Source organism: Chroicocephalus ridibundus, chromosome 10 (genome assembly GCF_963924245.1).
Source record: "Chroicocephalus ridibundus chromosome 10, bChrRid1.1, whole genome shotgun sequence".
Classification (NCBI taxonomy): Eukaryota; Metazoa; Chordata; class Aves; order Charadriiformes; family Laridae; genus Chroicocephalus; species Chroicocephalus ridibundus.
This window is the reverse complement of record NC_086293.1, coordinates 22705981-22720675: the sequence shown is the minus strand read 5'-3', so window position 1 is coordinate 22720675 and position 14695 is coordinate 22705981. Positions and strand designations below refer to the sequence as shown.

The 14695-nt window shown below is 48.6% G+C and overlaps 1 protein-coding gene across 4 annotated transcripts in view; it reads left to right on the top strand.

The window, feature by feature from the left end:
- Positions 1-14695, top strand: part of FLNB (filamin B) — a 76096-nt gene that overhangs the window by 36329 nt on the left and 25072 nt on the right. For 3 of the 4 annotated variants that reach the window (XM_063348568.1, XM_063348569.1, XM_063348567.1), the window contains exons 9-25: positions 302-439; positions 1617-1743; positions 2308-2444; positions 2809-3002; positions 3357-3470; positions 3982-4125; positions 4484-4607; positions 4866-5026; positions 6097-6187; positions 6435-6604; positions 8802-8919; positions 9662-9924; positions 10544-11141; positions 11373-11546; positions 11935-12097; positions 12477-12637; positions 13798-13965. In XM_063348568.1, the coding sequence (XP_063204638.1) occupies positions 302-439; positions 1617-1743; positions 2308-2444; positions 2809-3002; positions 3357-3470; positions 3982-4125; positions 4484-4607; positions 4866-5026; positions 6097-6187; positions 6435-6604; positions 8802-8919; positions 9662-9924; positions 10544-11141; positions 11373-11546; positions 11935-12097; positions 12477-12637; positions 13798-13965 (3045 nt within the window). Of the gene's footprint in view, positions 1-301; positions 440-1616; positions 1744-2307; positions 2445-2808; positions 3003-3356; positions 3471-3981; positions 4126-4483; positions 4608-4865; positions 5027-6096; positions 6188-6434; positions 6605-8801; positions 8920-9661; positions 9925-10543; positions 11142-11372; positions 11547-11934; positions 12098-12476; positions 12638-13797; positions 13966-14571; positions 14662-14695 lie in introns of all 4 variants that reach the window. The other variant, XM_063348570.1, reaches the window with a different exon arrangement.

Here is a 14695-nt window from a genome sequence, read left to right as displayed (position 1 = left end):
CCGGCATCAAATTGGAAATCAACAGGGCCTTGGGGTTCGCTTTAATTCTAAGAAATGGCCCTTGGAGGGGGTCAGTGTTGCCTGGCTGCACTGAACGCTATTGCCTGAAAGCCGTGGGACATAGGCAGTGGCTGAGCAGACTCCCGAGTGTCTGCCTTAATGCTATAACCTTAAAATTTGCGCTGAAAGCTAAGCGGTGGTTGCCCTGAGTCAACATTGAACTACAGGTTGTTCCAGGCTGGCTAGGCTACGTGTACGTTGAGAATCAAAGACAGAATTGATGTCTGAAATTCCCTTGCAGCCTGCAATCCGAACGCGTGTCGTGCCACCGGTAGAGGTCTGCAGCCCAAGGGTGTCCGCATGAGGGAAACGGCTGACTTCAAGGTTGATACGAGAGCAGCGGGGAGCGGAGATCTCGGAGTGACTATAAAGGGACCGAGTAAGTGTTCGGGTGCATCTGTGCTGTGGATGCATTTTGGAGAACAGGGAGGAGGGGGGACCGCAAAGGGAAGAGCAGTAAGGAGATGGTGGCCTGATGGAACTGGTGGGATTTGTATCCCCATAAAAAAATCGGATTTCAGAAGGGTTTTCTGGTACTTTGTGTCGAGTGTGAAGGTTTTGATCTGCAGGGCTGGGTAAGATTACGCCTGGTTTTAGGTCTCTCCATTTCAATGCATATTGGTTAGCAAAACGGAGAAATACCACACGTCTGCCTGCCGTGGCCTCCAAGCTTTATGGGTTCGCCTTGCAACTTCATCTGATCTGTGGGAGCAAGTCACGCTCCAGGGTCTCTGGCAGGGTGGAAATCCTGCTCTTGTAAAGCTAGGAATGGCTCAGAGCAGCGCTCCCGGGTGCTCGGGCACATGAGCAGAGGAGGGAGAAGGTTGAGGGAACGTGTGGGCTGGCATGGAGACCTTCTCCCAGGATCCGTCCTCAGGTCCTTTGCTGTGACCTGAGCTCTGGATGTGGGCTGGGGCGATGGGAGCGGCGGTGGCCGCTGGCTCGTGTGTGGGGCTCCTGGGGCTGCCAGCGGTGGCGGCTGCTCCTCTCGGGGAGCTGCCGTCCTTGAGCCCGTCACCTCCCCCCGGCTGGGACGGCATTAAAAGGTGCATTGTGTTGCCTTCACCTCCCCACGCACAGTGCTCTGACTGTGTGGCTTAATGCGGTTAGAGACGGGGCGGGGAGGGGGGAAGCAACAGACGTATCAATGTAAATTTTAGTGTATTAAGCTTTTCTCCCTAAATTCTTCATCTGGAAGAAAATGAAAAGTAGGCATTCCCCGCATAGTTGTGGTTGCAAAGTCTGACAAATGTTAAGCTTTTTTGTTTTAACATATGACATGCATCATACTGCAGACTAAGAAAATAAAACACAAGGGAACCTATTAAGTCTGGTAACTTAAAATACTTTCTGCTGTATTTCTTCTGGAAGTGTTTGCTGTCTTTGTCCTAGAGGGCAACTAGAACTAACTTCCCTTATAACCTGACCTTTTTTTCTCTGGTGGAAGAAATTTATTCTTGCAAGCTAAAATAAATACTAGAAAACATGAACTTGTCTGAGTAATTGAAGGCAGGATGGAAGCTGTTAAGTTTAATGCTGAACTGATCTTTCAACAGAGGGCTTGGAGGAGCTGGTGAAACAAAAAGGCTTTATGGATGGCGTATATGCATTTGAATATTATCCAGCTACCCCAGGGAAGTACGTTGTCACGATTACATGGGGTGGGCACAACATCCCAAAAAGGTGAGTTAGAAGTAGCTTTTTTGGAGTTTTTTGTGCCCTTTCGTGGGTTGTGTGCTTGGTGGGCTTTTAAAGCAATGCTGACCCTCAAAGAAACTCTGACAAAGTTAACGGCAAGCGGTTGCTACAACAGTTTATCTACAGCCTGGTTTAGGGCTGCAGCGGCTTGTACTGGGAAAGCTTTGACGAGTGATTCACATCAGTCTTGCTAAACCCAAAATGATGAATACAAAAAGTGATAAAACTTGGTGGATCACGCAGCTTGGACTTCGCTGTGAGTTTTTTTTTGAAGGGATCTGTTCTTTTAGTGTCCAGGGCTGCAGCAAGCAGTGCAAGCCAAATAGTTGACGCTCAGGATTTGTGGTGCAAGACGTAAGCACGTGATGGTTTGGATGACCTCTCTGCTAGAAAGACAGACTGCTGGGCACCGTGCCACCGCATGATAGCTCCTCTTAATTTGGGAAATCCAATGTAAAACCTCATTAAAATGCCTGGGGAAAAAAAAAAAAAACATAGATGCTGTTTTTGTCCTCGTTTCTAATCCCGTGCTTTGCTTTTCTCTTGTAGCCCCTTTGAAGTTCAAGTGGGTCATGAAGCAGGTCCTCAGAAAGTGCGAGCCTGGGGGCCAGGGCTGCACGAGGGGATTGTGGGCAAATCGGCTGACTTCGTGGTAGAGTCCATTGGCACAGAAGTTGGCTCTCTTGGTACGTTACGTTGCTTAGTTTGTCTGAAATATTTATATATTACAACACTAGTGACACGCTCATGAGAAACAATAGCTTTCCCAGCAGTGAAAAAACATGTAAGATGTTTTGCTCTAAACAAACTTACATCAGAGTATCAAAAGCAAGTCCTGGAGACTGGAACACGTATGCTGGGGAGTGTTAATCTGTGGTTTTGCAAGATGAGATCCAGAAGGGAATGATGGATTATTTCCTATATTGCTGAAGAAGGGTGATAGAGAGCATCAGGCGTTGTTATGGCTAATAAAAAGCAGTCTGGGGAAGTGGTGTTAAATTAGTAGCCACCACAAACCTAACATGAGGAACCTACTTGTTCCTTTTTCAGGCTTTGCAATAGAAGGCCCTTCTCAGGCTAAAATTGAGTGTGATGACAAGAACGATGGCTCATGTGACGTGAAGTATTGGCCCAAAGAGCCCGGTGAATATGCTGTGCACATCATGTGCGATGATGAGGACATAAAAGACAGCCCTTACATGGCCTTCATCCGACCGGCTTCAGGAGACTTCAACCCAGATAAGGTGGTGTATAAAAGCTCACCCGTGGCATAGCACGTCATTGGTATCCACAGTAGAGGCCTTTCTGAAGGCTTCTGGTGGCAGACCTGACCCTTAATCTGTCTCTACGTAAAGCTCTGAATTCGCCGTGCTCCAGCCAGATATTACTCAGCTTTTTCTAATAACACTGTTGTGGTTTTGATTTAATGTAATGAAAACTTGCTGAATTAGTCCAAATCCTCAACTTTCACACTAGCCTCTACTTGTATCCCGTGCTTCATGGGTTTTGTGGGAGGGGGAAGGTCTTCAGAAATAAATCACTTAGTTTTACTTCTCTTTCTGAACTGCAAGCTAAGGCTCTTGGGGTGTTTTTTTTAGGTGAAGGCTTACGGCCCGGGCTTGGAGAGGACTGGCTGTATAGTGAACAATCCTGCTGAGTTCACAGTTGAAACCAAGGACGCCGGGAAAGCACCTCTGAAGATGTATGCGCAGGTAAAAAGCCAAAGGCAGCTCTGTGGAACTTCAGCAAAAGGTCTTTAATACAGTTGAGAAAAATGCCTTAAGTATTTCTGCTCGCTTACACACCACTTATTTCTGGGCATGTGTAATTCTCTGAGAGCTCTGTGCTTTGATCTGTGTAATGTAGTCAGGCAGCAAACCTCACTCAAGACAAGGTGACTTCTCCCTGGCATACGAAATACATGGCTTTTCTTACTCACTTGGAGTCTCTTCAGCAAAGCAAGCTGTAATTTCCTGGAGTTGTCATTTGGAAGCACGCGAAGTGCCCCTGAGCTTGTTAAAATATGTGTTGTTAGGATGGTGTTAGAAATGAGCAAGTGCTAGATGAGGAAGACTTACAGGAGTGCAATTTGCATGTTTCTTCGGTATTTCTGAGATGCAGTTCTGGAAAAAAAACCCACATTTTGGAACAGTCTTGGGCTATTCAAGCTATACAAACATTTTTAAAGTACCTGAACCTTCTGCTTGTATTACTGCTTTTTAGGATGGAGAAGGAAACCCTATCGACATCCAGATAAAGAGCAAGCCTGATGGTGTGTTTGCCTGTTCCTATGTGCCGGTTAAACCAATCAAACATACAATTTCTGTTGTCTGGGGAGGAGCCAACGTGCCCAATAGCCCATTTAGGGTAAGTAGAGATGGATAATTACTAGTTCTAGCCAAGTAGGACGCTCCTGCTCACAACTACTCGTCATTACAACTATGATGATAAACCCCTTCTGTGAACTTCAAGGAGGTGTGCCCTTCTGTTCCCTTTTTTTAGGAATCTATCCACTTGCAAAAAGCTTTCTGCTTTTACAAGCTTAGACATCGGAGGTCTCCTGTCGGTCCAGCTGCAGCCTGGGGGAGTTGGGGCAACTAGTTCTTACCTTGGGACTGTTTTCCCGTAGCCTCTGTCCAAGCAGTGGACTTGTGATTTGATCTCTTTGACTGTGATCTCGAGCGTGAGAGAGATGTGTGATTCTGACCCTTGTGAATCCACGTAGGTCATTATAGGTCAAGGGAGTCATCCTCAGAAAGTGAAAGTATTCGGACCTGGCGTGGAGAGAACTGGCCTAAAAGCGAACGAGCCGACCCACTTCACTGTGGACTGCACGGATGCAGGAGAAGGTAAAGGCAGGCTGGGCTGCTGCTGTGGCATCAGAACCACGGCTCATGCAAGGGCGGGGATTATGTCCTGTTCCATGCTGGTTTTCCTTGTTTCGTGGGAAAACCTCGGGAAGCAGAACATTGCAATGAATTGTGATGGGATCTGTTACATCGATTAACAAGGTGACTTGAGCAACTACTGGAAACGGGAATATGCTGGCTGTTTGGCTAGCAATGTCTGTACCGTCTTGTGGCAAAACCTCCGTTTGCTTTTCCTAGGTGATGTCAGTGTTGGAATTAAGTGTGATGCTCGTGTGGTCAGCGATGAGGAAGAAGACATAGATTTCGACATCATCCACAATGCTAATGATACGTTCACAGTGAAATACGCACCACCTGCTGCCGGGCGCTACACTATTAAAGTGCTTTTTGCAGGAGAGGTTCGTAGTCTTCGTTCTACAGCCTGATGTTTCTAGGGTCTGTTTATCTGCTCGGTGATCACCGAGCATGTACCGCTCCACAGCTGGCTGTGCTGGCTTACAGCTGCCTCCTTCCGCTTCAGCTCACGTGCACCTTGTCTGATCACTGTTTTTAAAAACACTTTTGTAGTACTCGAAGGTACAGAAATGAGAGGGGTTGGCTGGAGACAATGAAGTTCAGGCATGTTCAGAAGAAGGACATGGACCTGCTGGAGCGGGTCCAGTGGAGGGCCATGAAGATGATCCGAGGGCTGGAGCACCTCTCCTATGAAGACAGGCTGAGAGGGCTGGGGTTGTTCAGCCTGGAGAAGAGAAGGCTCCGGGGAGACCTTATAGTGGCCTTCCAGTCCCTGAAGGGGGCCTACAGGAAGGATGGGGAGGGGCAGTTGGCAAGGGCATGGAGCAATAGGAGGAGGGCCAGTGGTTTAAACTAGAGCAGGGCGTGTTTAGATTAGACATCAGGAAGAAGTTCTTTACACTGAGGGTGGTGAGACGCTGGCCCAGGTTGCCCAGAGAGGTGGTGGAGGCCCCATCCCTGGAGGCATTCCAGGCCAGGCTGGATGAGGCTCTGAGCGACCTGATCTAGTTGAAGATGTTCCTGCTCACTGCGGGGGGTGGGACTGGATGGCCTTTAGAGGTCCCTTCCCACCCAACGCATTCTAGGATTCTATGTAATGTGTTGAGGTGGCATGATGAGTGTGGTCTCAGTGATGGGGCAAAGCTGCTTTCTAAAGGATAGAAAACCTCAGTGGCTCCCCAAGGAACCAGGGGAAAACAAATAGGTTTTTCTTAAAAAAGAAAGTGGGGGGGGGGGGCAGGGAGAGAGGCCTGTGCAAACTGCCCAGCTGTTAACTTTGCCCTAGACTTTGAATGATAGTACTCAGTAGGGAAGGGCAGAGCGTTTAAGTGAGGTGAAATTTTGCTCAAGATGGTGCTGGAGTTAAAGCAGGAGTATTTTAAAATTATTATCTGTCTCGTTGTAACTATATCACTCTTCGCTAGCCCTGTTTAGAGCTGTGTCTCTGTTGCAGGAAATCCCCGCCAGCCCGTTCAGGGTTAAAGTGGACCCCTCGCACGATGCCAGCAAAGTGAAAGCTGAAGGACCTGGGCTGAACAAAACTGGTGAGACCTGGGTTGAGGTGGCGCGGCCAGTGCTGGACCGCGAGGGGCTGTTGGGGGTTAGCCGCCGCCTGGCTGAGCATTGCTGGGATGCAGCGCTGGAGACAGCGGGGGTGCGGTGCCAGGCGACTGGAAACGACTCCGTTCCCTTGGCATTTTGCTTGACTGGGCTTTGTAGGTGCCCAGTGCTTCTTGGGAAGAGTTTCTGTGTGTGAGCTCTGCATAAATTAGAATTAACGTTTTTCTTCAGGCGTGGAAAATGGCAAGCCGACGCACTTCACTGTGTTCACCAAGGGAGCTGGAAAAGCGCCGCTGGATGTGCAGTTCAGCAGCCCGGTGCCAGGAGAGGCGGTGGCAGATCTGGATATTATTGACAACTATGACTATTCCCACACTGTTCGGTACACTCCGATACAGCAGGTAGGTCTGAATCCTGTAGGAATACGAGAGTGAATGGCTCATGTTGCCGTAGTGCTGTGGCCTCCCTCCCTGGTACCTGTGCAGAGAGGAACGAGCAGATAAACTTGTCGGTGATCCCTAAAGCCAGCAGGACAATTGGGATTGGAAAGCAGTAATGTGTTTTTTTGGTGTAGTTACTGATAGCTTGTCACTGTTTTCTTTTCTGGGAACAAGTGAGATATCGAAGCGGTAGCGCGCAGCTCATGTTGTCATTCCGCGCTTTATCAGTGGAAGAGGAAAGGTGGCGAACCTTCCCCGGATCCCAAACGGAGCTGGCGCCTGCTCCGGCTGCTCTGGGCTGCTGTAGTCTGGCAAAGTCGGGGCCGTGCGCAGCCGCCTCTCAGCAAGTTGCGGTTGTCGAAGGAGCTGTAGTGCGAACCCGAGCAGGGCCAAAACCCACAGCGTTTGGGTGATGGGGCAGCAGCTCCCAGGTAGGAAAGCGAAGGAGTCGGTGCTGAGGAAGGCAGCTGGGCTGCAGGTTAAATGCGTCAAAGTATTTGTCTGCATTTGAGGGTTTGCCCTTGGGTTGGAAAAAAAAAATCAGTCGAATTCATTTTGGTTCCCAGGCAGATGCTTCCTGGCAACACCATTAAAGAGCTGAAAGTGGAAGCTGCTAATTTCTAGAAGTGTTTTTTGTTATGCTCTGCTTGCGCGTTTGTAAAGGGCCATTAAACGCCAGAACGCAGGCATCTCCTGTATTTCTGCAGGCGCAGGTGCTGTAGTGCTGAGATGAAAGTGTTTTGCTGCCCTTGTTCTGCTGAACAAACACACACAGGAGCTCCTCAGTCCTCTGCACCAGCTTCCTTGAATGTAGCTGTGTAAAAGTGGACTGATACGGGGGACTGCAGCATTGTTTGTCTGATAATGCTGGATTAGCATTCTTGGAAGCACCACAGAGCCAGCGTTTGTTTTTGGATAAAGCAGTTGCGTGATCTCAGGATGTGGCTGGTGTGCCTGTTTGCAGAAGCTTTTGCTTGTTCAGTCAGGGTTGGTATGCAGGAGGGAGCAAAGTTGTCTGAACTCCGTGTGTGCGTGTGTGAGTGGTACCAGATTGCCGTGTTTCACCCAAAAAGCAGCGGTGAAACAGGCCAGGATGCCCAAACCAGCTCCCCCAGATGGGAGACCCAGGTGGGAAAAGTACCTTGGGTCACGGAGGGGCTGTGGACTCACAGGAGACGCTCACGGATAGCAGTGGCAGGAAAGCAATGGTTAACAAGAGGAGATGAAAACAGACTGCGCAGTAATTAGAGTAGCCTTGTTGTCCCTGCGGGCTGCGAGGAGGTAGGTCATTCCTGGACCCTGCCTTTCTCGGTTCGTAGGCAGTAGCTTACGAATGAGACTCTGGACCCTTCAGAGCGGGGGACGGACGGACTAGGTAGTTAAATTCCTGAGGGGCCGCGTCAGCAGCAGAGGAGCCTTGGTTTAATGCTGTTTACTCAGCCTTATCTATCTCGCTTGCGGTGTTGCTACAGCTACCCGTGTGTGTGTTTTCTAAAAACAACCAAGAATAATCATGGAAGCTATTCACTAGCTTGTGTGAAACATCCATGATTATTTCACTTGGGAGCTGAACCGGCCAAGAGCGAAAAGTAAGCAAACAGTGAATATAGCTAAAATATGGACTGTGGTAGGAGAGAATAAAAGGAGCACACATCGTGGGCTGGAGCTTGCCATGGCTGCGCAGTATTCCAGCCAAAATACACAAAAGCATTAATCTTTCTGACTTGTACGGCTTAAAAACCCTGGTATTTCAAATGCTGTAATAATACGGCCTCTTTGCAGGCTTGGCTTTGGCCCGGCCTCTCCGTGCGGTGGGAGGGGATACCTGGTCTGCAGCGCTGGGACATTCATTCGGCTGTCGGGTCCGAGCGCCGGGAAGGTGGGAGCCAGCCTGAGATCCGGAGGTTTTGCCAGGCAGCTTGAATGTAGTCTAATTAAACGTTGGAAAGAACTGTCTTTTTCTCTCTTCCTGCATTAAATAAAAACCATTTAATGCTTTGAAGGGCTGCAGTGGGATGAGAGCTTGAAAGTCCATAAACCAGTAAGTCTGGCTGTGGGCAGCTGGAATGGATGAGGTGAAGTGGTTTGCGTGCTGCTCAGATGTTAGTGCATCTGTGTGACGTGAGGAGCTGAGCTAACTTGTCAATTCTCCAACTAGGGTCCAATGAAGGTTTTGGTAACTTACGGTGGTGATCCTATCCCTAAAAGCCCTTTCACGGTGGGCGTTGCTGCTCCGCTAGACCTGAGCAAAGTTAAAGTCAATGGACTCGAAAACAGTAAGTACCTCTGGGCTGGAAGCCCCATGGCCTGCCTCCGGCGTGTCTCCTGAAGCCGTGATAGCTGACGCGTTCTGCTGGCACAGAAGTGGGCAAAACAAACTTCTTTTTTAACTTGCTCCAGCTGGGGATCAACCAGCCCCAACCTTATAGCTTGACCGCTCTGACTTAACTGATGCTCTGGAGGACTAAATTTCGATTTATATATATTTTTTTTTTAATTTTTTTTTGCGAAGATTACATAGCAACGTGGACAAAGTTTGTGTTGGGGTTTGGTCCCTTGTGGTGAACAGAGCTGGACTCTTCACCAGGCTGGGAACCTGCTGATGAAATCTGGTTTCCTTGGGGCTAGATGGCTGTTCGGCCAGATGCGTGTAACTGCTGCAGTGCAGAATGTCATTCGTACAGTCTTTTTTTTCTAAAAGCAGAAGAACTTAGGGCTGTGAAATATTGTTGCGTTCCTGAAATGAGCCTCCGGTGTTGTCAGGCCGTGTCCTCCAGGCTTGTTTAGCACTGTAGCTTTGTAGTTCCAGTTAACCAACGTACTTTTTTTTTATTATTATATTTTTATTTATTTTTTTTTTATTTGGTTTGGCAGGGGTTTTTTTGCATGTGGAGGGATGTAGACTGAGCAGGGCCCTGCCAGTGCTTGCTCCCGTGGTGGTATGTGCATGAGAGGTTTCTTGGAGCACTGTCTGACGTTGAGTACTTAACGTAGTAATGTGGGTTTTGTCTTTTTCAGGAGTGGAAGTAGGGAAGGATCAGGAATTTGTAATTGACACCAAAGGAGCAGGCGGGCAAGGTAAACTGGATGTTAATATTTCCAGTCCTATGAGGAAAGCTGTGCCGTGTCTGGTGGAACCGGTTCTGGGTAAGGAGTGCAGCACTGCAAAATACATCCCAAGGGAAGAAGGGCTGTACGTGGTGGATGTCAGTTATGATGGCAACCCCATCCCAGGGAGCCCCTACACTGTGGAGGCCACGCTACCTCCAGACCCCTCCAAGGTGAGTGAAAGGTTTAGGGCTGTAACAGCAACTGATACCGGAAAACTGAATTGTGGGCTATTGCATGAGACTTGGCTTGATTTTGGCCAAACCAGACCCGGGAGCATCCTTACTCAGAGCGCCGAGTCGTTCCTTTGGCAGGTTCTGTGACTCGTGCAAGTCATTCCTGTAACACTGTATTTGAAAAACCATTGAACAAATTAAGAATACTGCAAGCATCCTGCATAGTGTGGCAAATACAAGCATTGCTCCTAATTTAGTAGAAGTTGGCCTCATGAGCATCTCAACTGTATTAACTGAGATGCTTCTTTCTAAGGAAATAGATTTCAAGAAAAGCATGTGTACAGCCATCAAATATTTTGATGTTTCTACCTTTTGTATCCCATGGCTATAGAAAAACAGCTATGGTGAGAGTATGAGTATCCTTGCCTAGAAACCTTTGGAGAAGAGACACCAACTTTACAGTAAACCTGGGAGGAGGGGCAAAGGAGACGTTGCTTGCTGTATATTTTGAAGAGCTAGTTAATCGAATCCCACATACAGACAAGTCTGACTGGGCAGTCTGTGCTGGCAGTGACACGAAAAAATGAGTTTAACTCAACTGCGTTTTCTCTTCTAGGTAAAAGCTCATGGTCCAGGTCTTCGAGGGGGCCTCGTTGGAAAACCAGCCCAATTCACGATAGATACCAAAGGGGCAGGAACTGGAGGTTTGGGTTTGACGGTAGAAGGCCCGTGTGAGGCTAAAATTGAATGCTCTGACAACGGCGATGGAACCTGCTCCGTCTCCTACCTGCCTACGAAGCCTGGAGAGTATTTCGTAAACATCCTCTTCGAAGAAGTTCACATTCCTGGTTCGCCATTTAAGGCAGACATAGAAATGCCATTTGATGTCTCTAAAGTTGTTGCTACGGGCCCGGGTCTGGAACGTGGTAAAGTAGGTGAGGCAGGGCTGCTGAACGTCGACTGCACAGAAGCGGGTCCCGGGGACCTGCGGGTGGACATGGTGTCGGATACTGGTTCCAAAGCTGAGGTCCAGATCGATGATAACAAAGACGGGACCTATGTTGTAACGTACGTGCCGCTCTCGGCTGGCATGTACACGATCAAGATGAGATACGGAGGCGAGCAAGTGCCTAAATTCCCAGCCCGGGTCAAAGTGGAGCCAGCTGTGGACACAAGCAGAGTTAAAGTGTTTGGGCCAGGAGTGGAAGGAAAAGGTGAGAATAATTGTTGTTATCAGAATTCATAGGACTTGCGGTCCTTCACCCTGCACAGAGTTCTCTGAGCACTGAAAGTTGTAATAGCCTTGGGTGTTCCCATGGTGACCCTCGGACGGGGGTGTTTTGTTATGTTCCCAAATGAATTGTTTATCATGCTGCTTCATGAAATATTTTGTCATCGGAAATACATGCGGTTCTTGAAGTGACTCTTAAAAATGTATCCTGCAGATGTCTTCCGAGAAGCAACAACCGAGTTCACTGTGGATGCGCGACCTCTTACGAAGGCTGGTGGTGACCACATCAGGACGCAGATCACGAGCCCGTCCGGCTCCCCCACGGACTGTCTCATCCAAGACAATGCCGACGGAACGTATTCAGTAGAGTACACACCGTTTGAAAAGGGTAACCTCTGCGTTTTCGTTTGTTGGTTTCTTTTACTTGAGAGGGGAAAACCAAGAGCAGGCAGCTCTTCTGACACTTCCATTTGGCAAACTGCTGAGGTCTGCCAGTAACTTGTTGGCATCTTAGCAAGATTGTTGCCAGTAGAGGAGCTAATTCTGCAGGAAGTAGCTCTATTTTAACTTGAAGAACTGACTTTTACAGTAATTTGGCTTCAGAAGAACAGTGTGTAGATGGCAGCTCGGTTATGAAACACCAGTGGAGTCTTGTGAAATGCGGGCTGAAGCTCTTACCCGTATACTGACATTTAAGTCTGTAACATCTTGTAGAAGTGATGTTAAGTGATGAGAATACTTAGGGAATTTGGGACGTGTTTTCCTCCTCTTAACAGGTCCGCACACAGTCAGTGTGACGTACGATGATGTACCTGTGCCAAACAGTCCCTTCAGAGTGAACGTGACAGAGGGCTGCCATCCGTCACGTGTGAAGGCACAAGGACCTGGACTCAAAGAAGCTTTCACCAATCAGCCAAACGCCTTTTCAGTTGTCACCAGGTAGCTGGGCCTACTTGATCCTTAAGGGATATCGGAGGGAGGGAGGAATGTAGTGGGGGGTGTGATGCAGGATGCTAAACCCAATACAAATATTTAGAAAAAGGCCAAGCTGTGTCCTTCTGATTACTGTGTGTGCTACCTCATCGCATGCTGAGCATTCTGCTCTGCGGAGACAAGGGGTTGATAGTGGTGGAGGATAAAATTCTAGGAAAATGCCAGTGAGGTTATGCTGAACGGTTTTGCATGCCAGAGCATGCCGAAGGCTGGACATCGGAAGTCAAGGTTACTGCATTTCCAATAAGGGTAAAAATGCAGCCAGAGCATGCGAAGCTGCTGTTAGAAGCAGGTAATTCTAACAAAGTGTTTTTCTGTCTTGCAGAGGGGCTGGAATTGGTGGCCTTGGAATAACGGTTGAAGGACCTTCAGAGTCTAAAATTAGCTGTAAAGATAACAAGGATGGGAGCTGCAGCGCCGAGTATGTTCCTTATGTTCCAGGAGACTACGACGTTAACATCACGTACGGGGGAGAGCATATTCCTGGTAAGAGTTCTTGCTCGGTGGCTTTCAGAAGAGGGAAGGCGTTGAGCTGAGGGCTCGGTGCCTTGGCTGCGTCTCACTCGTGCTGGGGGATGTTGAGGTTTTGACGCTCTGCTTTTCCTGGGAATCCAGGCAGAAACAGCGGGTGGCGTTTGTTCCTCACACCCGGCAGGGGAGCGTGGAGCGCTTTGTGCTGTGGTGCGGTAGTTTTTGAGGAAGGGCTGCAGTCTCTTCTGCTTTCGGAAACGGCCTCTGGGGGGATGTGGAGGAGCCTCGTCGAGACTGTAGCACCCGCAGGGGGGGGAACAACAGAGCGGGTACAGATGGGTGGGACAGGGAAAGGGACACCAGCCCTTGACAAATAACTGGTAATTATGCCCAAATGATGCGTAATACATTAGGTCAAGAAAATAGCCCTTTGGTAAGTGGATGCCTTCAAGACTGTGTTCTGCAGTAAGGTGGTTCTCCGTTAAGGTGGTGTAATGGGAGAGCTTGTCGTGGGGATTACATTAAACACTGCAAGTTTTGGTCACTGCGGAGAGCACAGTAACCGTTCCCTAAACCAGATGTTTAGCTGTGTGCGCGTTTGCACGGGATGTTAAGCTGAAGTGAAGTAGGTTTAAGGAATCTTCCAGGTACATCTGGCATCCAGCAGTTCATGATTAAAAGAAAGATATTTTGCTCGATACCAAGAATTAAATGCTTCTAAATGCCAGACGCAGTTTGCTGCCCTGTTCAAGTTCTTCCATGCTGTCGTACAGCGTACATCTAGGTATTCCTTCCTAGCCATTGTGAGCGAGCCGATTCTTTCCTGTTGGTCCCATTTTATTTGTCAACATACTGAACTTGGTAAAATATGAAGGAAACAAGTGTCTGCGTGTCACTTCGTTTGCCCTTCAGGTTTCTTTCGTGCATTGTTTTCTGAGGTGTGAGAAGCAGATGGATCACAACTGAATTGTTGGGTAGACAGTGAAAACGTAGAAGCACCATCATTACACTTCTGGCTTTTGCGGAAGCAGAGAAGTAGGGTGGAGGCTGTGGGGTTGTCATTCCTGCCTGAGGTTGAGGGGTAATAATAAAAAAGCCCAAGGAAAAGTAGGGGAAAGAGACCTTTGGTTTCCTCTAACTCTGTGGTGTTTAACGCTTCCTGTGGTAACTTCCAGGCAGTCCTTTCAAGGTTCCTGTGAAGGATGTTGTGGATCCCAGCAAGGTGAAGATAGTAGGACCAGGTCTGGGAACAGCTGTTCGAGCCAAAATCCCACAGTCCTTCACTGTAGACACCAGCAAGGCAGGAGTAGCACCCCTCGAGGTGGTGGTGGCAGGACCCAGAGGTAAGAACCGAAGTACTCCATCCAACTGTGCCCCCATCGCTGTGTTTGGGTGGGTAACACGGTCCTGGCCCTGTTTGCAAAGGTGGTGATACCACTTGAATGAGCATTTCCCTCTGTTCCTGTTCATCTGGTGCGTGCACCTTGATAACTGACCCATGTGTCATGGTGTAAAAGCAGGAGAACTGTGTCCTAGGTAGTGCTGCTTTGGGCATTGTCTTTGATGGCTTTATCCTAATCTGTAGAGCTGGGAGAAGTGACATGAGTAACCATCGCTGGTGAACAATTGGGACTTAGATTTAGGCATCAAACAGTAAATCCAAAGTCTCACCTGTGAATGGTGACTTGGGAAACCCGTGTCACTGAGTTGCAGGAGACCCTGAAACATGGTGGAACCCCTCAGTGGTCCCCAGAGAGCAGCAAGGCCCTCGAGCGATAGCATTAATGATGTTTGCATTGACCTGGGAAGCTGTGTCTCGGTGGCACAGTGTCTCAGCAGCGAGTACCTTTTGGCTGCACGTCTCACCTTGCTGGGAGGGTGAGAGCTGCTTCCCCACTCGAGTGTCAGGTCACGCTGGTGCCTCTCAGGTAACCCTTCTTTAATTTTAGTGGATGAGACGGATTCCCAGGGATGGCGCTCCCCATTGAAAGCGATTTCGGATTTCTTTAAAGGAGATCCAAAGGGTGACACTGAGACAGGTTTGAACTCTCAATAACTACTGGCAATTTTGGC